The following is a 27,765-nucleotide window of genomic DNA, read 5'->3' as shown; positions in this document are numbered from 1 at the left end:
TCTCAAAGCGAAATAAAGCTTAAACTGAATATTGCATACAGTAGCAATACTTGAATATTTGATTATATGCACAGCCTGCTAACCTCTGATTATAAAGTTATGAGAGATTACCTGGCCTGGGGCAGTTCCTCACAACCCTAATGCAGCATTTGAGAGATGAGGTGTTTTTAAATATCTGAAATCAGTGTTCCAAATATTTCCTCTCTCCTCTGTGTCCCCATTCTAGAGGAGTTCTTCTCATGTTCTATCACTGACCCAGAGTTCAAAATTTCCCCTATCACGTGGGAAGGTCAGGCAATTCATAGCTTATTCACTGGAAAAGATGCCACCTTCAGAAGAGCAGAAATTACAAAGTGCTGTTAAGTCACCAAATCAAACGCGGGCGGAAAAAAAAGTCAGAATTTAATCTGAATTAGGCATATCTTGCTTTGGGGGAGAATGCTGTCAGTTCCTTGTCACAGACAGGCTAGTAAAATTACAAGGATCCCAAAATGAGTATCTTCTTTTCTCTAAATAAAGCAAAAACATTCTGCATCTCAGGTCTTATACCAGTCGTCTCACTGCAATAGTGCTAACTATCAATTCTATCTGAAATTGCTCATTGCTAGATTAATCAAGTTTCTTGAGCTCTCCATTATTACCAGGTTTCAATGCCACAGCAGCCTGCAAATCTCTTTCCTATAAAGTCTGTATTGAACTGGCTGCCCTGATTCCCAGTATGAGTGTTCTTCCCCCTAAAGTCATCCTTCATTTCTATTTGGAGACAGTGTTTATAGGCAACATAGGATTCAGCAGGTTCTTAGACATTATCATTCTCACTGCCGTATACCACCCTCAGTCATTTATTTGTCCATCCATGCTGTGCCACCGTATTCCTCTCGTCAAACTCCCTCTTGCAGTTAAAAACTGTTGATGAGTGAATGAGGTGAAAGAATGGCATTTACATGTAAAGCTGTCTAATCTACTAAAGAAATAGCTTTTAGCTTTAATGTACTAATTCTGTCCCCCAACATGGGTACGAACCTAGCACCTCATATGCTATTCTCTCTCAAAATAGGAGAGACACTAGATTTCACCCCTGTAAAAGAGCTGAATGCACAAATGTGATCACAGCTTAGCTTGGAAGCAGAGGCATAACATATTCTGCAGTTAGTAAGGGCAAGTTATTATCTGCTGCTACTAAAATAGGATTTACTACACTTTACAGTAGCTAGGCTGTGTATGTGGTTCACAGACTAAGCCAGGGCAAGTACAATTTTGTTCATTTGTTGCACCTGGTGTCCATCATCCTTTCCTTTCTCCCTCCTGCCTCCCCATAACCAGAAAAAATATCTACTATTTTGTCCTAAACAGCTGACAGATGTTTTTACTGACACAGCGTGACCTGTTGCTTTATAAAGACCTTATTACAGCCCCAGGTTCCACTTGAATTTATTCAATCTGGCATTGTCTTGTCTACCTCTTTTTTCTGATAGACCCCAGTTGCCTTAATGACCCACTTGAATATTAAGCCAACCTGAAGGCAAGCATTGACATTTTGGCACAGACCAAAAATGTGGAAATTTAGTTCAAATTATATCTGTGACCATTTGCTGTGAAGTTTCTTCTGGAAAAGTCCACTTGTGTGTAAGAGAAGGGAGAGCTAGTTCATTTGACTATATGCAAGTATTTTAGTTATGACTGCTAGCTTGTTACCACTTCTCCTCTTGCACAACCCTGACATCATCCCTCTGATGCAGAGTCTAAGAAAGGCCAGACACTTGTCTCACTGACACCAACTGCTCTTTGCCGTATCTCTTGATTTTTCCCTGGAAAAGCAAGGAGATTATTTCAATATTAAGCACCAGATCTCCAGCAAGCAATCTCAAGTTATGTTTGCGGTACACCAGTTCCTTCCTGTATTTAAACAAGTCACCCACAGTTTTGGTTTATCCTACAGAATCGCAAAAAAAAAAAAAAAAAAAAAGTAAACGCTTTCAAGAAGTGGAAAAAAACCAAGCCCTACAGGTAGCGTGGCCTGTAGCTATCGCTATGTTCTACTTTACAGGTTGATTCTTAGACTGATTATTTGAAGACATACAGTATTGAAAAGGCACGCTGTTGAACAGGCTGCCTAAGAGCATGGCCTACTTACACCACATTTTCAGTAGAAATTATAACACAAAGCTCTATTTGAGCTCTGGGTATGTCTATCTGGAAACCAATAACTAAAATTTTTGGAGCTATCTAGTCCTCGTCTTTGACCTTCTGCACAATGATAAATTTCACTCAGTATTTATAGCAGTTGAAATTCAGTCACTTTAAATTTAATCTAATTCTATTTGCAATGCCTTCTGTGAACTTTAAAGAGCATTTGCAGATCCTTTTGGCTACTTTGCTTCACCTGTACATAACAAGGGGAGGAGGAGGATGGGAGGAAATCAAAGACAAGTTTACACTCAAATATCGAGACCTTGTAAATACATTACATCCTGACTGCATGTAAAAGACTAACTCAAGCTATCCTAATTATTTACATTAAATAAATCCTGCTGAACTGATCCACATGAAGAGAAACAATTATTATGGTAAACTATACATCCTCCCTAACAAACAAATACACATGGCAAAAAGCTGCATTTCTGCTGTTTACCTAATAGGGTTCAGGATTAAAAGAAAACTTCCTGAACACATCAAGTATAATGAATTACAAATTAGTAGAAAGACATGACAGATTGTACTAAGAGAACTATTTCTCTCTGAGCCAATGTGTCTAAGGCATAAAGTTACACACTGTTTCCTTTTCAAAGAAAAAGGAGAAGGACATTTTTTTCCCTGGTTTTATATCAGCAATAATAATCCCATTCTAAAATACAGTGTGGAAAACAGCATGGTCTTAGATTAAACCTTTGCAAGATACCTCTCACTGGTAAGTCCAACCAAAATAGAATCAATTAAAAAAACCGGGAAGGAGCTACCATTCAAATGGATGTTCTACAGTTACCATTAAAATGTATGTTTGCTTTGGATAGTAAATTACAGTAAGTTACTTAATGAAAAACAAGTGTTCCAATAAATACTGAAGACAGAAAATGTTCCACTGAAGACTATAATATTGCAGAAAGTCCACAGCATGCAGGTTAATGTGAATTAATAGTACTAGAGAAAAACAGAAACAAACAAACAAAATGTTGCATGCCGTTCTTCTCCCCTCTGGCCATGATGCCACTAAACACTTGTTCTGGTGGGTGAATCCCACTGCAGGTAGCTCACCATTTGAGGGACTGGTTTTGAACAGAATACTGTTATATAGTTTTCCTGACAACAGATATCTTGCACATTACTTCTGGCATGCTAATATGCAAAGTCTTACACTGAAGTATTTTATGTTACTCTCGAGGTTTTGATAATAAACAAGCAATCAAGCCATCCGTGTTTCTAAACCCATACTGTATATTCCTCATACAAGTAGCGGGACTTATCTTTGATCTATGTCTTCATCTAATGATTTTCTTGTTATTCTCTGCTGTCTTAAGCACTCCAGCAAGTAAAGTGTCTGACTATTCTTGGCTTTTACTCACATGAACAAACCATGTAACTTTTAAGGTATCTACAACAGCTACATTACTAGGTATTTAGATGCATGTAGAGGTAACAATTTTAGAAAATTCTAGGTATTATTATTTCCAAAACCACAAAGAATATTCTAAAAAAGGCCACCTGTGTGTAGCTACTGTACTTTTGTACGTACTTACACCAAACAGAAGCAGCATCTACCCAGTTCCTTGGGAAGGTGATAAAAGGTGAAATGACATAGTCAGATATAATGAACATCTGTGGTATTCAGTGAAACACTGAAAGTACAGCATGCCATTAAATGGAACAAATAAGCCTCCTTTGACAAATTAAGAATCATACAAATCAGCCTCCCTATCAGCAAGCAGCTTGTGTGAGGGTCTGGGTTCTCCTTCAGTGTACTCTTAACAGTATTGAGCAAGTTGGTTACAACAGTTCACAGCTATTAAAAAAATGTGTCCTATTCATAGTCCAAATTCTATATATTTGTGAAATGCCACTTTTTGATGGTAATGCTATTTGCAACAGACCTTAAGTGCTCATAGGCATTTAAATCTTGGATGTCAAAGACACATCTAGTCATTGAGAAGAGATCCATGTTGTTATGTGTCTCATGACTTGGAAGTCATTATTGTCTGCTGAGAAAGCAGATGTTTTGGGCTATGCCAGCATCTCATCAGTTTAGAATTATGCCAATCCGATGTTCACATCCCTTCTAGGTGTGGACAGATTCAGTGAAGATATCCAGCAAATGATGGGCTTCAAGCCAGGACTCTACTGGCGACTGTGCTGGAAATTTGTTAGCCCTGCTTTTTTACTGGTAAGTGTTGATAATTACTTCATCGCGGAAAGAATGACAGTATGCTCTTTTCTAGAATATACAAAAGGTACCAAGAACAAGATACTCATTGCTATACCTGCTCTTGTCAGGATGAATACAAGACGAGTACTCCAATTTAATCATTTTTTCTCCTCAGTGGCATTGGTTGTATTTTGTATCATACATTTCAGTTGTGAAAGAGAAGCTAGTTGTAGCTGTGGTCATCTTCCTCAGCAGGATTTCAAGAAAGCAGCTTTGCTTGGGGAACACAGAATACCTAGGCAGTCTTCTCCGTGTCCCCCCAGCATCCATGCATATTAAATATAAATAATTCTGTTGGGAAAATATACTAACCAGGAATAAAAGGATTGTGTTAGCAAGAATTTACTTTTCACTGGAGGATACCAAGATTCCTGAATTGTGCAGTGACACCTTAGAATAACTAATATGCACCTATACCCAGTAAATTAGTTACGTGAAACACTGAATAGATGTATTAAATACACCTTGTGAGCTGCTTGATGTGAAAAACAAGTGCCTCATTACATTTGGGGGAAAAAAAATCCCACAGTGTGAATTTGATTGCTTTGTGTAAAGGTTAGATTCAGATCTAAACTACAGTTTTAGATTGGGACCTTTTCCTATCCAGATTTGGAAATCAAAAGGTCAGAATGAATAATATGAAATTTGATCTGGCTATGATTTCCGGAGACTATTCATTGCATTAAAGCTGTGCATTCTTAGAACAGTACTGGTATTCCAAAGGTACACTGGGTAAGCTTTTACAACAGCCTTCACGTCCACTTTTTTTCTTTTATATATAAGTTTCTGGCCCAAATTCATCAGTAAGTACCTACCAAGCACGTATTAATTATCCTTTTAAACGCTGTTCTATAGCAAAGCTTGTATGGAACTATATCCTGCAGTACTTCCAACAGGCTGACTCAAGTAGAATAGAAAAGGCTGCATCCATAGGTTTTGCACACCAGGAGACTGCTGAAAATTTAAATTTCACAAAGAGCAGAGTTCTAGCGAGCTCGCCTGAAACAGTTACTGCCAGGGTAGCCCGCAGGGAGCTTAACAGTGCTTGGTGAAATGGCTCAGATACTTTCCTACCAAAGCCTATAAACATGAGGGTCAGAATGGATCTGCAGGTAACGCATCTTTCAGCCATCACAATACACTCATTTTTTTCCAGCTGCAAGGGCTAAACTTGGAACATATCAAATTAATTACTGGGTAACGATTTCTTTTTAAAACCCATGGAAATTATATCACACTGGGCAGGGGACACTGGGCAGTTTTGCCATAGCTGCACATTTTCTTGATTTTCTAAAAGGCATAATGTACATTACAATCCCGATTTAGAGAGGGAAAGTAAATAAGATTTACCTTCTTACAGCTTATCTTTTGGGTTCTTTATTCAATACATTAAGAAAATAAACCAAATTATGTTAAACTGACCAAAATGCTTTAACTTAGTAATTTATACATGAAAGCTATACAGATGGCCACTTGCATGAATAAGATAGTTCATCATTAGCCTGCAGAATTTAAAACTACAAATTCTCTAAATTAGGTCGCTTAATCTAAGAAACAGCATTTTTACATCACATGGATGAAGCATACAAACTGCCCCACCAGAAGAGACTAAGACCATAAGCACAGTAAATACAAATTAAAAAAAAAAAAAGAAAAATCAGCTATAGTTTCTTTGATATGTATCCTTTAGGATCATTTGGAAAAGGCTACGGAATTGTCATACTTCAGTACAATCCTTGCTCTAACGATCCCATGCATGCTTAGTGCAAAGTGGCCTCTGTTTGGGACTGGTAATGTATTACAGCCGTTCCTAGGGATGAATACAATTCTCTGTAAGATAAAGCTAAGTTGAGGCTGGTCAGGTACATGATATCAAGAAATATCTCCTTGAAGCTTTTTGCCCCTACTGTCTGCAGCTATGTAGATCATCTCAAGAAAAATCACAACATGGAATTAGTATTTTTCTAACTGCATTTTACACTGTCAGTTTCCTTTAACCCACATCATTACTCTCCTTGTGCAGCCTTTGAAATCCTAGGCTCAAAATACTGCAATTTGAAATTAGTATATGGAGCAGAATGTATAGGCCCAGAGAACCAAATCAACAGCCTCTCCATATTACGCAATCCCTATGGATTTCACAGAAGGGAAACAGGGTGGTACCCACTCTTTGTATCTAGTTTGGGACGGTGCAACAGCAGGAGAAAACAAACAAAACCCAAACCAAAAAGCCCCCAAACCTCACCACCACACCAAAACACACCACTTTGTTTGCCAGATCTTGAGTCTGATTGACCTTTCCTCAGTAATTGTATCGTGCTGGAGTTTGCATCACGCCTCTCGCCCAGAAATGATACAAAACTTCCAAATGAAGCCTAATGCCTCTGGGAAACACAGAAGGGAATAACAATAGATCCTGCGGAGTTTTTTCTTAACTACAGAATCTCTTTTTTATATCTGTAACACTAGCTTAAATGAGGCCGTAGCACACAACTGCCTCATCTTCCCAACAAAATGTCAAATAATCTGTGGCTGAAGTATCAAAAATGAACTGAGTGCTCAGAAATGCATCACGAACTTCAACAGTTTAAGCAGTAAGAGGCACAAATGAAACAGGATGAAGGTAGAAGGTAAAGCTGCATTGAAATATACCTTAGGGTAGTTGCCTAAGAAAACACATTATATCAGTTTTCCGCTAAGATTATTCATCTCAAAACTGTGGTTCATTTTATTCTTTCTTCCCTAGTTTGTCGTGATAGTCAGCATAATAAATTTCAAACCTTTGACCTACGATGACTACACCTTCCCTCTCTGGGCAAATCGCATTGGCTGGGGAATAGCATTATCCTCAATGATACTTGTGCCTGCCTATATTATCTATAAATTTATGAATGTGCGTGGGACCTTTAAAGAAGTAAGTGAAACACTAATAAAATGTCATGAAACGTTGCTACAAAATGAAATTACTGGATCTAAGTTGGCAGTTTCTCTTACTCCTGAAACTTACTACTTATAAGTGACCTTTTGGATCCAACTGTCAGATGGACTGGAGTTTTGAGGTAGGATTACTGCATGCTATTTGAGTTTCTAGAAAGAAATTAGCTTTCCAGAAAGTACCATAATAATTCTGAAAAGTTATTTTTGATGCATGTAATTAATCCGATTGAAGAGATTATTTTTTTCCCTATTAACAAAAAAGTACAAATTATGGTATTTTCATATTCAGTTTTGAGTTATGGTCTTCACACAGTTCTACCTAAACAGCGTTCAAGCCAAAGGATGCTTTATTCACTCTGTAGTGGAGTGTTGTAAATGGTTATATGCGCAAAGGTTATTCAGACCTCTCCTATATTAGCATTATAAGAGTCTCTAAACATACATCCACATGCTGGGGGGTGGGATTTGCCCCCAGGGTAGCCCTGTGTTCAGGATAGCTGTTGTTCATTTAATGAGCATCCCGCAACGACAGAAGAAACGCCTTACCAGGTCACAGTAATAAATCCATTTAGCCCAATATTCTGTCTTTAACAGCAGCCAGTTCGTATTTGATTTTCTCTGCCCAGTATGTATCCTTATCCTCTGTTTACTGGACTTATTTCACCATTCTCCCCAGGCTAGAATTAATGCAGAACTTTCTATTGTGTTTATCACTAATGTCAGAATGCTTGAAGAAACTTAATATTCAAGATAGACCAAGGTGCTGAAATAGATCTGGAAATCAAGAAAATTCTGATATAGGCAGCGCTTATGCTCTCATCTAGCCTGTTGCTTTCTAACTACTTCAGTAAAAGAACCTGAGTACTTGAGAGCAGCATTTTGCACTGAATGACCCACTTCATGCATAATATGCCTGGTCTGTGCACTGAATAAAGCAGAAACTGAGGTAGAAACAATTTCTGACAAGCTTATTTTAATGTTTTGCCTAAAAGCAAGAAGTTTAACTTTGCAACCTTAAACATATAAATGAAGCTAAAAGAGCACTCATGTGTAATATTAATATATTAATTCTATTTAAACGAACCTGTTTCTATGGGAAAAATGCATCCATACTACCTTACAGTTCAACCTCTTGTACTTTTCTTTGTTTATCAGTTCAAAATGGCACAGGATTAAGATTCATTGTACATATTAATTTTACCGTGACTGCCGTAGTAAGTTATCTAGAGTCTTCAAACCTCTAGTGGTGCTCAGGAGTAAGACTCCTCGCCACTGCACAGCATCAACTTTTGTCCTGCGATGTCATAATTTTATAACCTAGTTCTACTGCTCTCCTTCCTACAGCTAGACTTACACAGTGGTGTGGCAAGACACTGACGCGCTAAAGCCAATCACTGAACCACCACCACTACAGAGAATTAAGCAGAAAATAGGATCTCATGCCTTACCTAGATAGGGTGCATCCCCTCACTCTGACCTGGCAGGCCTACAGAGACACACACCTTGTTTCTGAAATGTTACAAGCACCTCACTTGATCTTCACCTCAGAAGAGCACCCCAAAGTAGAGATTCCTCTTCACCCACCCTATTTATTGTCAGTTCTAACATCTCAATGTTGTGCACAATTTCTAGCTTTGATTTTCACCAATTCCATAAGCCCTTTGCTTTGTTTCATTCCCGGGGGTTTACAAAGCCATTTTCTAGTGGCACCTAAGTGTCAAAGAGTAATTTATACTGGCCCAACAGGCTTTTGCCACTGATATGGGGATGTAGAAACCTTTGGTCACAAACACATTTGCTCATTCATTTTTAGGTGTTGGCAAGTTCTGGTTTGTCTTTTACTGCTTTTTTCAGTCTCCGCATGAGAAATATACCAAAAGGCTAGTCTATTACATCCAGGTATTTGTTGTAAGACATGATGCCCTAAATTGTGGCTCTTGAAAGTATGGGGAAAGGTATGCTCTTAGTCTAATGGGAACTCCTTAAGTTGGTTGAAAGTTCACGATAAACCAAAATCTACACGTGATCCCAAATGGCACAGCGTAGGGTAGACACGGGAGATGAGCTGGGAAACAGGCAGTACCTCCTCCCTCTCGCACTGGAACTCGTCAACCTCATTACAGCACTAACAGAAAAGTGTCAGTTTAGGGGATGCAAGGCCTGTGATGCCAGCTTGTTCCTGATGTTCTTTTCCATATGTACTTGCTCAGTATTTGGACTTAGTATTTGCATAAACTTTGTACTGTTGTTTCTTATATTACAGGCTAATACCAAGGGGCTTATAGTAAGTTTGTTCTCTCAGTGACCAAGCTGAAGGCACCTGATGCAGTGATATTAAAGATTTAAGTTACCATTTCAAACAAAGTTCATGCTACTTCCCCATTACAGATTGGGGATTACAGAGGTAATCCCACTTCATATGGCTGACTTTTTCCTCTTCTTCCCACCTGGTTTAGAGACTAGCTTACTGCATCACACCTGAAAATGAGCACCAACTCGTGGCACAAGGAAATGTCAAGCAGTTTAAGGTTTGTACACCTTTCACCATGCTTCCTGTCCTGATACCAACCTTTTCCTGTTTTTAGTAACAACTACAGGTTTGCATCAATCTCGTATCGGGTACCTTTGCAGGTCTGTTGTTCCTTCTTCCCCCTCACCCCCACCAGCATGTTAAGATGCAGGAGGGTCATCAGCCCAGTTGGAAGACTTTTGACACCTTCCTTCCTCAACTAAGCAGAACCCACAATGTTACAGGTCACCTAGATCCAGTATTTTAGATTCTATCTGAATACAGTAACATCTCACCAAGAGGTAAAGGTATTTCCAAACTATCATGTGCATTTGAACAGGTCATAGCCTCTCCCTCACTTATTGCACAACAATCTGAAATCATGTTTCCTAAACACCAATTACATACCACAAAACATGGTAAACAGCAAAACAAATATCCAGTGTCGGAGCTTAGACATAATGTCTGCAATGAAATAGTGTGCTAGGTTATATGGAAGAGGCTTTCCCCACAGGCCTACAATTGATTGAAAACACTGCTGGAGACTTCTTAAGCAGCCATGAAAAATGTGCTATAGGATTCCAAACACTGCTTTCCTTTTAGCAAATAAAATGAGCTTATTGAACTAAAGTCCTTTTTGTCGAACATAAAAAGGATGCAAATATTAAGCTTATTACACTTATCAGCATTCATGCCAGACCACTTTGTCTTCAAAGTTGAAAGCAACTAGAATTATGCATATCACCTCAAAACACGACCCAGATTTTATGGTGGTGGTTTGTATGTTGATATTGAAAAAAGAAATTTGCCTTTTGCTTACTCTGAAAAATAATGTTTGAAGTATAGTTTTGAATTTTAAAGCAAGTGTAGATTTATGGGACACAGAATGGAAGCAGGAAGAAAAGGATTCCTGTTTCATGATCACAGCTTATTTGATGTGGCCAAGAGTATGTAGCAAAACAGCACCTCTTCCTGCCTTTTCTCTCCTGCCCTCACTTGTCTGAAGATTTAATATTCCACCTGTAATAACTTGATTTTTCCAGAGGCAGATGTTCCTGTGTGAGTAGGCTATAAACAGCCATTCCTACACTGTACCACTCATCTGAACCAAAATCTATAATGGCTAAAAGGAAAAAAAATAATATCACTTAGATTAGAAAAGATTATACTCAGAAGTAAATTCTTAATGATACTTCAAACCATGAAAAACACTAGGGCATAGTAATTTGTTGCTGTCTTCAACAAACAGCTAGGAATAGCTTTGTTATTGCTAAAGCATAGTTAGCGATTTGTTCATGATGTTTCAGTTTGTAAACAAAACACTGACTACTGTAATCAAACAAGTATTAAAATGTTCTTCTCAGGTATGTTCAGCCATTCTGAATTTCTAAACCGAACTGAGAGCTGACTGAATAACCTGCATGTTGAGCACATTTGTCACTGCAGACTGGAATGCACAGAAATATAGTTATAATCTAGCAGTTATGTTGAAACCTCTTTGTAGCTCTAAATTTGTCAACTAATGTATTTATGCCATCCCTCACTATAGTCATTTGAATCAATAATGTTATTAAACAACTACTTCTGTTTCCTTACAGCTTCAACACTGGCTAACAATATGACAACCAACAGGCTGAGGAAAAGCCAATACGTTAAGGTAAACTGGGAATACAGAAAAGTTCAAAGCTCCCTCAACTATGCTTGGACCAGGCTGGCTCAGAGTTTGTGCACTGACTCTTTGAGGGAAGACAACTGCTCTCATTCTCAATGCCTCCCTTCTATTACTTGGCTTCAAACAGTCTTTAAAGACTTGGTTTAATTTTTCTTATATCCTTTGGTGCCATGAGATCCCTACGTGACCAAAACTTGTGAGTTTTGCTATTGGCAGAAGTGGAGGAGGGAGGAGCAGAGGAAAAAAAAAAGCAATCAACATAAGTTAAATGCTCTTTTATTGTGAAGAAGCAAATTAGATTTTTCTGACAGTAATAATTACTTCAGATATTCATGCCATGACTTATTTCAAACCAACAACACCTGAACATTCTTAGATCTAAGGAAGCAGTACAACTCAATTATGAGGAAAGAGCAACTTTAACTATGTACTAATGTCATTAGCTTTCTTGCCATAGTATCCTTTGGGATATGAGTTTGCATCCTTCTGAAGTGAAGACTCAGTTCTTCATTTTCAGTGGTTTGTTACTAGTTTCTTCTTTCGGTGAAGAAGGTTGTCTTTGCTGTCTGTATACGTCCCTGCCATTTTCTGTCCAGTTAACTTATACAAGCTGAAGAACAGCAGGAACAGAATTCCTGTTATAGCTAAATACAGAATACTGTTTAACACTACAGTGTCCTTAATGAAAAAAATATATTCCCTTACAGCAAGAATTAAAATGGCTTTATCATACAATCCATACTCCACAGACTTTTTGAGCTAAGTATGGAAGTTACATACAAATAGACAGATTTTCACCTGTTGTTATATTCTGTTGCAAATAAAGAATGCAAAATACATAGGAAGAGAGAATTATTTTTTAGAACTACATAATCTACCCGGAGGCACCAAAACACCAAACTTAGGCTTCGTTCTCCTGCTGTGAACATGCTATTATAATCTAACCTGGATTCACCTACCAAGCCACTGTAAGATTGTGGTGAATAACGCAGAAGGTCCTTTTAGGCACACTCAGCTCTCTAAGCCTGTTCCAGCTCTTCTCTCTGGTAGCATTATGCAAGGTGAAAAATACAGAACAAGCTCTGCATTTGGGTGCTGTTCTTATTCTGTGGTCACTTATCACTGTAGTATCTTCCCAGTGATGACTAGATTTGGTAGCTTTGAGTTATTTCTTGTACTTATTTATCACTAGTTGTAACTTGCAGTAGCTTGCAGAGGCAGTAGCTTCTCAGCTGAATCCAGCCCAGAGTTCACCTCTGGACCTTACCTCTGCTTTTTTTTGCCTTTGTACATTCAATTCAGCTTGTCTTTTATACATATGTAGTGCTGCTTCTTTTTCAAAAGCCTATTTAAAAGGATGGAGCTTTATTATTTACAATACTTTTTTTTTTTCTTTTTTAAAATAGCCCAATTTAAAAGTCCCAAATGATTTGGGTCTTTTCATTACTCTTTATCATTGATTTATTTTCAAAATAATGGAAGGGAAATGTATATGTCTATCCTTTTCCTCTAACATAATCAATACTTTGGAACGTATCAAGTATCATCCTTTTCTTAAAGACTCTCTTTGACGAACAGTAGTTTTATTTAAACAGGGTTTTAAAACCAAAGGATACTTCCTTCTAATTATAAAGGAAGTCATTTTCTGGCCCAGCTGATGGCCAATAGCTGTTTAAACCCTGTTGATATTTTTCAATAATAAAGGAATTTCAAATGTTGCTATTCTAGTTCTGTAATAACACAGGAAACCAAACAATGAAAATATGTTGAAGGCTTCAAAAAAGCCATCTCACCAACTTTATAGTTAATCCCACTTTAATTGTTTGCTAAACTACACATGAATCTTTTCATTGTTTTAAATCTTACCCTTCAGTAACACGGCTGCTTCAGTCACTGGCTTGGCATGGCTCGAAAGCTTCTTAGCACAGATAATTAACAAGTTTTGTAGCTCTTGGGGGCTCTTTAACACGGAGCGTTAATGTCACATTACACATTGTTCGGCTTACTCATGATCGGAAATGCTAACAACCAGCAATGTTCCCTTGCGACACAGCCCATCACCACCACCCGCGCATCGCCACCACCCAGCTCCGAAACAGGAGCGAAGGATCTTCACATGGAGTGAAATCAGCTTCATCCAGCATGTGAGGGTTTGATTGCATTTTTAATACAAACTCCTGTGGCAATTACCTACTACATTTTTTTTATTTCTATCACTGTGTAATTTCTTAGGTTTAGTGTAGTATTTATAGCTCAGGGCTCCATTGCACTACTGCCCCCTTGTTCTGAGGTTTTATGGTCAAAGAACGTGCAATCTATACAGAAGACACTAGGCAAATCAGAGAAAAGCAGGAATCTTATTACTAGGAATAGCCCAAATGAAAAAGAAAGATAATGTGCATTGCATGACTGCACAGCTAGGCTTTAAGGTCAAGATGTTGCCCAAAGGAAGTCTCCCCACAAATAATACAACTTCTGTCCCAGAAATGAAGAACAATGTGTTCAATTCTCCACAGAATAAGATGCTCAACTACCTCATGCCTCTTAGACAACAAATAATGCCCTTAAGCATCCATTCAAATGATAAATACCTTTCTGAATATTATATTATTTTCCTCAACTCAGTGATATGGTACAGACAGTCCAATAAGAACCCACAGCTTAACATCCAGCTCCTCTTAGACACCTGCTTTGAACTGCCTAGTACATTCTCAATATGGAAAATATCAAATGCCACTGAGATACTCATCTCCCTTCTGTTCAACCACTGGTAGTTTAAAAAAAAAACATCCCCCAGTCAGGTCCTTATCACCCCCGTGGTTTAACTGCAAGTCTGCCTCTAATCCTGTCTTGAATTTTCAGCCAAGCAGGTCACCCTCTCCCTCAGCTATACCTGTTGCGGGAACAGACCTGCTCTGGGACTGGTGCTCTCCCAGATGTCCCCATGGGATGGCAAGTATTAGTACATGCTGATGGAGTAGGCAGCCCACTTCCAAAATAAGAAAATTGTTGATACATGCTTTTTTAAGATGCAAGATCATCTGCTTCCTAATTATGTTGGCTTTTTGATAACAAGCAGGTGGGGAGAATTGAGTGAAGCAATTAAATAGGTCATTTGACAGTTCTAGAAACCATTTTCTTGAAAGCCTTTTTGTAATCTGATAAAGGAAGGAGCTGTCATACATTAGCATCTCTCTTCTGACCTTCCCATCAGTGAAAAATACCTGCCTGTAATCCATATTTTTTTGTCAAGCTATAGAAAGTTAGTTAGCACCAAGGAAAGAGATTCTCCATTTTCTTTGTACTCCTGTTGTCATTCAGCAGAATAATCTTCATATACTTGGTACTGTTCTAAAGCTACATTACTAAATCTCCAGAGATTTAGACTTCTGGTAGAAACAGTGGGTCTTTCATAGGCAACACCTGAAAAAGCACCAGTGCTATTTAGTGTTCAGCCCCCGTTTGAACTGCATGGTTTTGTCAGTCCTTCTTGTGTTCTGTCATGTCCTCAGGCAAACACCCTGGCACCACTTGAAAGACATCTTACCATAGTGAGGGATTTTGCAGGAAATCCAGGATCAAACATGGTATTTTAAATACAGAATGTAGGAGAAATACTTGGCTGTTACTATTGTACATGTTCCCTAACTGCACATGCAATGTGTGTTGTATGCAATTTTCCCAGAGGAAATTCCACATAAGTGGTCATTTCTTCTCAGCAAAATACTATTGAAATGCTATTATTTTAAAAGGTCAAATCCAAACATTTTGTATATACATCCACTTCTTATACTATTGTTTTAACATTTAATTAAGTTTCTTTTGTACTGTTAGGTTGTAGGAAGCCACATAGAAAGTTCTTTCGCAGTTCTTCCCATTCATGTGACAATTAGTGGATACGTGCTTTTATGGAAATAGATAGCTTTCATTCACATTGTGGACTGATTCACTGTGTTTTATGAGGCAAACATTTAAGAATTTGCTTCCTAAGAATCAAATTTTAACCATAAATCAGCAATTTCAAAGGAGATGAGACTGATGGAAGTTTTATTTCAGTGCCCCATTAAAACACTTTAAGGTGGGCCTCTGAAGGGCTCAGACATAAGACAGTTGTGACAGCTCATCAAATGACAGCATAGAATCTATCTACAGAAATTTTGTGTCCATTCTGAATCTCTCAGAGCAGTAAAATAGGATATGTTTGTTCTAATACACTTTATTTTTTCAGGGCTAAGAATATTTGTGGTCCGTCCACAGATCAGCTCATGCAAGAACTCAGACTCCTTAATTTAAAGGCCAACATGGTGTTTCAGATAAGACTCTTAAGTCTGCAGTCTTAGCTATAGTACGGGGAGGCAGATCTTCTGGAAGCACTTCCAGAAAGTGTCCTCCAAAGGAAAACGTTTCTCCGCTCTACCTTCCCATGTTCCTGTTGGTGACTTGCGGGCTCACTTAGCTCAGCAGAGGAAAGTTGAACTGTTAGAATATGAAGTGAAAATGTTTATAATGCATTACAGAAGTCAGGAACAGGCCCTTGAAGTGACCTTACCAGGTTTGTATCTATACACAAGCTGCACTATTTTAAACAAAGCTGGCCAGAAATCACCATACACAACTGAACCTGTGATCTGCTTGGGCACCTGAATTACTACAGTTCTTCATTTATGAAACTAATATTAGCTGATACATAAGAAAGCCAGCCACACTCTGGCTTCCTTATGAAAAGGTACACTAGAGTACAGGATACTGCAAAACAGCCTGAAAAAAAAAAAAATTAGAACTTAATTTACAGCAGTAAAATGTTCAGTTAAGCCCTGTTATATCTGTGACCTCACAACAGTGAGTTTCAGAGAGGATCATATGCAGGGAATAGTGATAACTCAAACGTCCATATTTGAGTATTTCTCTGCTGTGGAAAACAGGTTTTTGTTCAGTCTGTAGTAACTCAGCCTTCAATCGCAACATTTCACCAAGCGCTTGCCCCCGTGTAATCCATGTTCTCGAAGGGCAGTTTTTGCTGACAGCCAAGCCCACTCAGACTCAGCAGGCTGGCACACATGTGGTCCTTAGCTGTGATTACACTTACATTTACTTGGTTTTGCCTGCTTAAGCTTAACTGTGGAATGACAAGACTTGCAAGCCATGCCATGCACAGAAAAACTTTTCCTAGGCCAAGAAAATCCAGATTTTTGCACATCGTTCCTAATACAAATTAAATCAATATAGGACCCATATCCTCAGATGGTGATGAATTTGCAGGGTGGTACTGTTCACTGCCTGAGACTGAATTTAGATATACCTATGTGCATCAGAGACTCCTAGACTACCTTAGAGAACTAGATGGCTGATAATGACATTTCAACCAGGAGAAAAATGTAGCAGTGTAATGTAGCTGCTTTTAGGTATAGAATTTAATCCATTTTCCTTCACCATTTAAAAATAGAATACATTTAGACAAATTGCAGTCACTGGATAACCAACCTAGCAGAAACACTCAAAAGAAATGGCAGACAGCCAGAAGACTATAACACAGATACCATGACTGTATTCCATGAAACTGTCCTCAGAAGAACATGTAGGTGCCTAGATGCGAGTAGTGAGGGGAGCCGAGATCAGGGAAGAAGGCTTAAGTCTGAGTACATCAGCACAGCCTTCATGGGATTTAACCATTCCTGCCATCAGCTTTCATGTTGAGAACAGTGAGGCTTTTTTGCCCAAGCACTGGTGGCGAGATTGGACTACTTGTGTGCGTTGCTTTCCTCCTTTCCTTTAGCTGCCATAATAAACAAAAGCTGCTTCATTTCTCTAATAAGGGAACAGAATAAATTCAGTGAACTAAGGAAATTACTAAGGCTTAAGCTAGCTCTTTTAAAGGTGTCATGTTGTTCCTTGGTCACTCCGAGAGGCCTCAAACTTTCAGATGACCTGCATTTGCAGTTTATGTTGCACTCTCTGTGAATCTATCTGCAAGACTCAGCTTTTGTTTGCTATCAGTTACAAAGGGAGAATCTCCAAATAGTACGTTTTAAAAATAACTCGTAATAGGTCTGATGAAGATTTGCCTTACAAATAAAAGCTTTATAGTGAGCATTTACTTGTTTTACACCAATGTTTTACTTAGTTTTTATTGCCTTTTTATAGCAGTGACTACTTTACCTTAGATAAGGATACCTCTGTATAGGAAATATTTTAATATTTTTACCAGTTTTTTTTAATTTTCATATAATATAAGTGTATATTGTAAGGCGAGAAATTCAATTTTGATGTAACAAGCTTATCACACAAGACCTATTTCTCCGTTATAAGATTTTGTAGTCAGACAGTTCAGTAATATGTTGGGCTTTGATTATAAATGTAAAAATGTGATCAAGGAGAATAGAACATTATCTACAGCTAATGCACATTGTAGCACAATATTCTCCATTGCTGCCTTAATGTCATAGAAAGAAGTAATGTGTTTTTAATTTATATTCTTAAAAAAAAAATCCAGAACATCCTTTGGCTGCAATTTTGTGTTGTTAGTTGACTTAACATGAAACCAAATATGTTATTGTCCAGTTGGTGTACTTGCAAAGCAAGAGATCAAATCGCAGCTTTTCAGGAATAAGTTATCGCGGGAGTTTAAAGCTTGCCACTAGTAAAAATACTCTCCACAGTGCCCCAGCGACCAGAAGTGTCCCAACACAGCCACTCTGTTTCCATGCCTGATCCATTAACTGTCCAATCTGCAGGTCCATTTGCCTTTTTGGGTTATCTGGGGGCAATGGCATTTCAATTTTTTTTTTTTTTTTTTTTTTTAAAGGGAGACACCTAGATTCCCATGTGTATAATTAGAAACAACTACATTTCTTATCATTATGGATATGGATATGTGTGATGTGTGCTGGTTAACTATACTTAAACTGCTGATAAAGATGGTGAATGTAAAGTATTTGTCCTCATTCCTCTGTCTTTCTGTGATCAGTGTAAATAAGAACTGTTTTAAGCTGTGCATTAACGTAACAGATTATTCCAATATTGTGTATAAAATTATTTAAATAAAATCTGACAAATATGCACATAAGAGTATAAAGTCTTATGTACCAAGAATTTAATTATGACAGTCAATTAAAAGCTGAAATGAAAGTTTTGCTTGTTGTCAATAACTATTCCCAGCTACAGCTCCATGGCGCCAGTGTGTCCTTGGCGGTGCAGGATGTGCCCAGGGTGGCACGCTTGGCCCCAGGGACAGGCGTTTCTGGAGCAGGGTGCCTGATGGAAATGCAGAAAGGGCCTCTGCCAGCCGGCCTGGGGCAGCAAAGGCCAGCAGACAACTGAAATCAAAAGCAGGAACCCTGTACAGCTCTCAGCCTTCGTGAGATAGTTCACATCTGCTTGGCCTCCAGTGGGTGCGGTGAACAGATTAACCCACATTTGAACTCCTTTCAGGAATGAAATTACAGTGCCTGCTTCTCCCATTTTCTTCAAGCACTGTTTTCAGTCACCTATGAATTTTGTGGGGGTTTTAGTATCCTTCTGAAAGCAATCAAGTAGCCTACTTCTGCCTTTCTCTTCCTACCATTCTCATGAGAGCGTGGTATTGGTGACACTTAGAGAAGTCACAGGCAAAGGTCCTCTTCCACGAGACACCTTGGACATGCTGTGGCCCATAACCTCTGAACTGCATCATCTCTCAGAGGCTTCCCTCTCTGAGGAGGTGGGTTCTGGTCTGAGAGTCAAGAACTGAAGAACTGTGTCTTGGGATGCCAAGCCCCCTCAAGGGTTCTGCCCTCAAACTCGGCCAAAGTTGCAAAAGAGAACTTCTCTCACAAGGACAGTGACAGACCTGCAAAGTCACGGTGTAAAACAGACTAGGGAAAGAACGGCTGGCCATAACCCTTCAGCTAGTACACCACTGCAGCTGCCAAGTTATATTGTGTTGTTTCTCATTATGCTTCTAGATGCAAGTTGAGACGTGCCCCTCCGTATTGGAAGTGCTGTGCCAATTCGAGATTTAGAGAGTCACACACATTTAGAGTGATTACCACAGTTTTCTTCTCATATCAGTACAATCTTTCTCTATATTATCACCGTTAATAGTCTAACCATGTCCCATAAAGTCATATTTATACTCTTACTACAACACTCATAATTCTTTGGCACAGCAGAATAGGTTAGTGCCACTGTATTCCTTCAGAATACAGAAATAACAGAATATCATAAGTTTATAGGCCCAGGCAGCACGTACATCCAGATATTGAGTATTTTCCACAAAATTATTCTAGATATCAGACAACATTTAGTATTGAGGCCCAGTTCTCTCAGATTTCAGAGTAATGGGACAATGAACCAATCTTCTAGTCTTACACAAAGCTCATTAGTTTTAACTATCCACCTCAGCCAACAATGAAAATCTGGAGCCAGCATGGACCCAGTTAAAGGAACAATATCATTTACATAAGCATATACTAATAAGTTGCTGAAGGGAACAGCCATCATATCTTCCACTTGCACATTCAAAATAAATGGGCACATTCTAGAGCTGCCAAATGCAAGCATAATCTGCACAGCTGCTTTTACTTCAGATTGGAAAACATCGGTTGTGGGCAGATGTACAAACAGAATGTGACGAGATGTGACAAACACACACGGTTGGTGCCATGACTAAAGAAATTATTGTGCTAGATTATGTTCAGAATTACTTTCGCAAAATAATCTTGCTACAGAATTCATTTTCCTCCAACTCACATACTATTCTTCTTTCCAATATTATTTGATATATTGGAAAAGCAGAAGCCACTTACTCGTGTTCTAGTACTGTCAAAATTTGGCACAACCTTTTAAAAGGCCTGAAGCAGCTCACCTCCACAGGCAAAGCTGCCTGACTACTGCTGACCACACTTAATTTAAATTACCTGTTACTCACAGTTTACCTGCATATAAAACCTGTGCTAGAGCAAGTGAAGCACCTGATCTGCAGATGATATATGTGCCAACAGCACTCCTTTTCTCGCCAAGTATGTATCTTTTCTCATCAGTGATTGCAGCTGAGAAACTGTTGCTTATGAACAGCTGGCCCACCTTAAAAATACGAACATGTCTATCTAAACTAGTAAGATTTTACAACTAAGAAAGCTGTCCTACACATCCTTCTAAGCTTGACTATAACAACTCTGGGTATTTTACTTCTGATCTTTTACCACAGAAGTTCTAATAGGGACTGCCTAGGTATAAATATAGTAGTGTTTAAGGATATTTTTTTTTCTTTCTGAAAACCAATGTTTTCTTCCTGCAAATAATTATTTTCTTCTTTGGCAGATGAAAGAAATTGACAACAAAACAAGCATCTTGCAAAAGACATTTCAAGTCAGTAAGATAAAGTAGAAGCTACTGACAAAGTCTTCCAAGACAATTGCACCAATCTAAAATAAATGACCAAAGATTTCCTTACGGCTGTTAACCACCATGCATGAGACAATCCTAGGAGGCTGATGTGAAAAGTTCCCTACAAAAATCCTACTCTGTTTATGGTGCAAGAGTCACCAAAACAAAGACAGAATTAAAGTAGTTCTCTCAGAACACCTGACTCAAAGGATATTCTGAGTACAGGTGGCCCAATTATACAGAAAGTTTACGTTCCTTCTGCAAGTGCAATGCAAGGGACCAAAAAAAAAAGGCTATCTATTCAATATATACTTAACTAAGGCTAAATCCTCCCTCCCCAAGAAGGGAAGCTTATCTTTAATCGATGCTGAAAGTAAATATTGGTGATTTGCTTGCAGCCAAATACACTTGTATCTAGACCATTTCCTGACTTCTTTCCAGAACACAGATTAGAAAACCACAGACCAGAATTTTTGAGCCTGAGGTGAAGCAGACGCTGACTGCAGGATAATGGATCTCATCCTGTCTTTAGTTCCTAGAACTGATTGATTTTTCTGCCATCTACTGTCTTCATCAGAACTTTGCTCCTGAGATCTGAACAACATTAAGCCTTCCATGTACTGCTGAGAAGTCACTGACAGCTTCCCTTAAGCTTCTACTTTCAAACCCTGAAGTTAATTAAACCTGATTGTAAAGAGTACATTGATTTAACTTTACAGGCCATTTTTAATTCTGCTGTCACTAAGCTTTCACCATCAGTAATGAAAATTCCAAAGGGGACAGAGGCATTATAGAGTAGCGTGGTGAGAATCGCAGATGACCAAGAGTTTTACATAGTGAAAGCAAAGCCCTGTAAATGAACATATAGCATTAACGAAGTAGGGGCACGGCACAGGCTGCCTGGCATCAGCTCTGCTAGCTGCCACCAACACTGTCCCCCAGCTGCCCTGCCCCAGGCTGCAGGTTTCCTGCCTTGACTTTCCTGTCACCTCAGGTTTGCCAGCTCCACAACCTGTGTATGGGTGGCCAAACCCTCTTTACTCAGAAGCATTCAAGTCAGCTATGCTATTTAAACCATTTGTAGCTCATTTGGTCCAGTACAAGTAATAGAGCAGTCCTAGGAGAGAAAGGTAACCTGCTACCCATTTGAAATTGAATCGAGCATTAAGTTTTCCATAAAGCATTCCATAACCTAAAGAAACAAATAAGGTTCTGCATTTGGAAACTATGTAGTTTGAATGTGAGTAAAAACTGATTTTATTTATCATGTGAATATTAAATTTGGCTTCCTGTTTCAGTGCAGTTCAGTGGCTCCATTCCTGTTGGGATTGTAAATACGGCTGATAAGTGACCATGTAAGAACTTTGATTTCCCATTTTGGGAAAAGAACAAACTGGTTTTCAATTGCTACTTATCCAAAAGAACGGCAAGCAAAGCTTGGGTGCTGATTGAGTGCCAGTGCCCTTGCACAGAAAGGCTAGAAGCCCACATCAAACTTGCTCTAGTGTGAAACACTTAAGAAGCCCAGATATTTAAAACTGTGTCTTTAAATCACTATTTTGCTATTTTGCTTTTTCTTAAGCATGTTAAATAGCAAATAATTGAGTGCACCCATTGAACTGACCCTGAATCCCTCGACCTATTTTGTTCTTTGTTTTTAAATTTATTTAAAAATTAAACCTGAAATATTAGTGTCCCTCCTAGGCACAGAGAATATTCTTTGTTATCCAATAACAGAATGAGCTGTTTTCTACTCATCTGACTTGAGGATTTTGTCCTTGCAATATGTCAGTTCAGTAGTTCACATTTCCCACTGGCTTTTCGATGCTTTCTGAAGCTCAAGTGACATTACCCTTTAAGTACATGAGGTTGTTGTCATCAAGAATGAGGTGGCACAGAAAAGTCACTGCATACAAAGCTAAGATACATTAGGCAACTAAAAAGAAAAAAGGAAAAACGATCAACCAGCTCTGCTCCCATTCACCCCTTCTGTGCAGAGCCCTGTTGGAGATATATCTGCTCCGACGTCCTCCCAATACAGATGAGCACAGCAGGCAAGTTCAGGTCAGAAAGAGGTCAGTTCAGGCTCTGGTCTGTGCCTTTGGGTTTGGGTTTTTTCCCAGACATAGGAATCCTGCGTATGACAAAACTTACCACCTCTTCTACATGTTTTGCTTTAAGTATTATAATAGGCCTCAAAACATCTTTTTAGGCATTATATAGAGCCTGTCCCAAAGACTTCTGAGATACTTCAGTTTCATATTTTAAGGAGACATTTCATTTTTCGCTGGGCTTTGAATTCTAGTCCATGATGAATGAGTTATCACTGCTAGTTTTCATTAGCACCTACCAGCAACACAAACTATTGCCAGGTATATCTTCGTCCCAGCTATGTGCACCGTAGCTGCACCAAACAGACTTTTGGGATTATTTTCTTGTTAGCAACTCTAGTCTCCATAAGATTAAAACAAGAATGGAATGAGGGCCTCAGTCTAACAAAAATGGATAAGCTAAATGTTTTATAAAAGACGGACTGGTACTTTTAGGCAAGAAGTTAAAGCTTCTGTCAAGAGAACCAAGCTAGCCCTCACAAAATTTTGTTTCCAAAAATTCTTCTTTACCAAGTGTGCAAGAGATTATTTACTGCTTTGTATATAACATTTTGCTACAATTTCAGCAAAAATAGCCCTTTTACGTATATTGAATAGCTAACTTTTGCTCATATATTTAAGAAGACCAGAATATGTTACGCAGAGTAAGTACAGATGAGAGAGAAATTTAAATGACTTTGACTGGATACTGGGCTCCTTTAATGCACACTACATTCCCATTTCTGGGCCAAAAGTGAAATGACCACCTAAAAGGATGTTTGTTAGATTGCACATATTAAAAACTGTTCCATACAGATTTTGATCCTGTATGCACAAAATTGGTGGAAATTTATTGCTATTAGCTTCACTGATTTTTCTTCCTCTACTTGTACTGTATTTGAAACAACTCTGTACTCACAATTCAGGTTTGCATAATCCCTTTTTAAATCTCTACCTGCCATATTTCCATTTTGAGTCAAAATGATGAGAGTTCCACAAAGACTGTTAGATATTCCTAGGGATTTCCTTCCTTTATTTCTGGAGAAGGTTACTTAAAAGTTTTTCTATGCAAGCAGAATAAGTAGTTACTACCTGCCTAGAACAAATGTATCGGGAGGATATCAAAGTATTTGGCGTATCAATTACCATCCAGTATTTCTTAATTTCCAAAGCTTCATTTCCAACATACCAATAAAGAAAAACTGATATGAACTAAACACTAAAAATCAGAAAAACATCCCTTCAAATTATTTGGGAGGTTTCAAAGATCTTCTGCAGTTTTCATACAATCCATCTTTAATAATTATTATATGCTTGAGAAAATCTGGCACTTCAACAGTTCTTCAGTCAGTTGGTTTCCTTCCAAACTCCTGCTGCTACCTGATGTTACAAAAGGTCAAACTTAAATTCCTTAAAATGTATTTAACTAATAAATCAGTAAACTGGCCACAAACCACAGCCTAATTGCTGTTACTACAAAGGTTTAATCCAATTCAAGTGGAAAAAAAGTTTTGTTTAGCTGTCTGGTATCAAACTCATTCAGACAATTTCAACTCTAATCTAATTCACAAAACATTAATCTGTCTGGTTCCCGATCTAAAAGCTACCATGCTCAAAAACTTGCACTTGATCTTATTTGAATGTTTTCAGGCCGTATAAAAACCTGTCGAACAACTTCCAGCAAGGAAAAGTGTGTGCAAGTACACTATTTTGATTATTGTACAAACTTCCAGAAAAGCCCTTCCCATAATTTATACATATTAGATACCATCCCAAATTTAAGGTAAATATCCAAGAAAGCAAGTCCCTGCAGTGTGTTTTTTCTATACAATTATCATTCATATAGCTTGTACCTACTCATACACCACACAAAATACAACAGAATAGCCTGATGTCAAGCAATGCAATGTGCAGTTTTATAGAAAGCTTCTTTACCAGAGAACTTCCACGAAACATGAACTTAAAAAAATATATATCTCTCAGTTGCTGTTCCAGCTTTCACCAAATCTCAGAGAACACTTAACTCCAATCCTGTCCCTATCGTGATTCAAGTATGCAGAGTTATAGATGCCTCCTTATTTCTTGTTTACGTACTTAGTGTGCCCACCCAGTGGCAACTAGATTGATGTATGTTTACTGCAAGAGACAATTCTTATATTCAACCTGGCTATAATAAACTAAACTGAAAGCCATTGACCATAATTTATAAAAAAGAGGCTTTCATTATTTCCTAACATTTCCACAGCAGCAATACTTCCATGAAAATATCAACCCCGAAATAAACAGATTCAACTGTGAACATATCCGTATCTGTTTAGCAAAAGCCATTCAGAAGACGTGCAGAAAATTCTCAGGCTTGGTCATTCACCAAACAGCCAGTCTCCTTTGAAACGGTCACAAAGACAGGGAAAAATTTTGGGCAGAAGAAATACAGCAGAACATCTTGCAGAATACCTACTGGAATTCAACGTGAAATTCTGAACGGACAAGTCTCTGCAAACATGCAAGTTTTTTCACTCAAAGACTGAAAGAAGCTCCCGAGGGGCTAATTTCCATTCTACCCATAGGATATGTTAAACTCCTACAGAATAATTTAGGATCACAAAGCTGTGCAATCACGCACCTCGGCACAAGTGCCGTTACAAGCTTAGATGACTTTGTTGCCTTCATTATTATTATTTTTTTAATTACTTTAAAGTCACAGGAAAAGGCAAATATCTAATATGTTACTGGAAACGCTGTGATCACGACGTCCTGCAGACACCACCAAAGAAAGTAAGGCGCACTGAAGAGTGCTCCAGTATCACTCCATGCAAGCAAAAACATATGAGGAGACATAAATAAGAAATGTGTGTTAAAAACACATCCTGACCTGAATTCAAATACTAATGTATACACATTTAGACAACCTCTACAGGAAAAATGCATCACCATACAGCAGCAAAGATTCAGATCTTTAATAGGCTGAATTCCTTCCTGGAATCTTTGTCTTTGTTCTTCACCAGTAAGACCCTTTATTTATGTCTCAGTTATGGTATGATAGGTTCACATTTTATATGGAATAGCATCCTACCAAATTTTACTTTACCCAGCATCACCTCTCTTGAAAAAGCTGGATGTGTAGACAAGCACTGTTTGCAGACGTATCTTCTGATATGGACAATCTGGGAGCACAAGTACCCCTGAGCGGTACAGATAAATAAGCATACATTTGCATTAAGCATTTCAACAAATAACTTTAAAATTTAGAAAAGCATAATTAGAAATTAGAACAGTAAATTAATTCAAGGATTTTATCTGTTTAACACAAGTTTCATACCAGGAATAAAAGGAAGGGTGGAGGAGTTGTTTTGTGAGTCACTAACAGCTTGACAGCTATGTTTTGCAGCCTAATATATGAAGCAGACGAGCAGAGCTTCCAACAGTTCACAATGATTATGCTTTTCTATTAACTATGAAGAACTTTAGACTCTGTTCTGTTTGGACCTGTTGTTTTGTTTAAAAGTTATGAATTATAAAAATGTATATTTTACACAAAAATTTTTACATGAAAAAGGCATCAATTCAATAAGACAGCAAATGAATTTCTGAATATTTAATCTAAACCCACAGTTACTCCTATGGTTCACACTAAATGTGGCTATATTTTGCCTTCTATTCTATTATAAAATAGTAAACAAACTTGTACTGTTGGCTTGGCAGCTGAGGCAGCAAAACAACATCTGTAGTTTATTCTGTGTTTTTAGTGAAAATATTTTCCCAACTCTGGGGAATCAAGCACCCTATTTTGCTGTTTCTGAAAGAGAGATGACCCTTTTCCTGTCCTTTTCCCTGAGAAAGCAAATGGACTCCTCTCATGACCTCACTCAAATTGAAGTATATATAAACTCTTAGAAAAACATCTCCAGGATTACACCAGCATCCAGTTATTGACATATAATTTTGCTAACAAACAGATAAAAGTTTTTCATTAGTTGTTTCTAGAATTATTTTTAAGTTGGGTTCTTTTAGTTAGTTTTATATTTGTTTGTGGCTTGGGATTTTGTTTGTTTGTTTTTCATCTTATACAGTATTATTACACTTCTAAGAGGAAGCTTTCCTTTTCCCATCTTGGTAATATTAGACTGCATTCTCTAAGAAAAAAGCCTCAGCCATTTACAAACAAGGTTTACTATGGGATATGCAATACAATCCCTATAAATAGCACTTTCCTTGTCAAATATCTATCAAAATTCATTACCAAAACATTATTAATTGTTCCCGAGTCACCAGATTAAAATGTTTAAAGGGTTTAGAAACAAAGAAAGAAACTGTGCTCCTGCTATACATGGACAAAGAATTTCAGGCCTCTGAGCTGGCAAGCAAATCTGAAGCACAAGAAGAACTGTAACCTGTAAAACAAAATGCCCACTCCCTTCTGAAAAAAATAAGACTTGCATGCAGATATGAAAACAACTGAACTACCAAGGGCCATGCTGAGCTACAGAATTGTTTTGCTGCCCCAAAAAGGAGCACTGGCAGTAATTCTATCTTCAAATCAGGCTCCATCATAAGCTCTTGTGGGGTACAAGCGACATCACTAGACCAGGAGGAAAAGCACTAACTTCACATCTGCTATTAGAACCTATCTCACAACACATATATTTGCTTTACACCAGGGTGCAAGATACACAAACATTATGACTACTGTCTCCTAAGGCACAGTGCCACAGATGCCTAAAAACACATCCACATGGCAAAAATAACACAATACACAGTTTTACTTCAACTCATACAT

At 38.1% G+C, this 27,765-nt stretch overlaps 1 protein-coding gene across 1 annotated transcript in view; it reads left to right on the top strand.

Annotated features, from left to right (window-relative positions):
* LOC308044858 (sodium-dependent noradrenaline transporter-like) overlaps positions 1-11,485 on the top strand; it is a gene marked incomplete at both ends in the record, with an annotated part of 64,133 nt that extends 52,648 nt beyond the window's left edge. The window contains 4 exons of the mRNA XM_080351778.1: positions 4,275-4,375; positions 7,164-7,331; positions 9,811-9,882; positions 11,462-11,485. Coding sequence (XP_080207904.1) covers positions 4,275-4,375; positions 7,164-7,331; positions 9,811-9,882; positions 11,462-11,485 — 365 coding nt within the window. The remainder of the gene's footprint in view (positions 1-4,274; positions 4,376-7,163; positions 7,332-9,810; positions 9,883-11,461) is intronic.
* Between the last annotated feature and the right edge of the window lie 16,280 nt (positions 11,486-27,765).

Source organism: Nesoenas mayeri, assembly GCF_963082525.1.
Source record: "Nesoenas mayeri genome assembly, chromosome: 12".
NCBI lineage: Eukaryota > Metazoa > Chordata > Aves > Columbiformes > Columbidae > Nesoenas > Nesoenas mayeri.
This window is presented reverse-complemented; position numbering and strand designations above follow the sequence as displayed.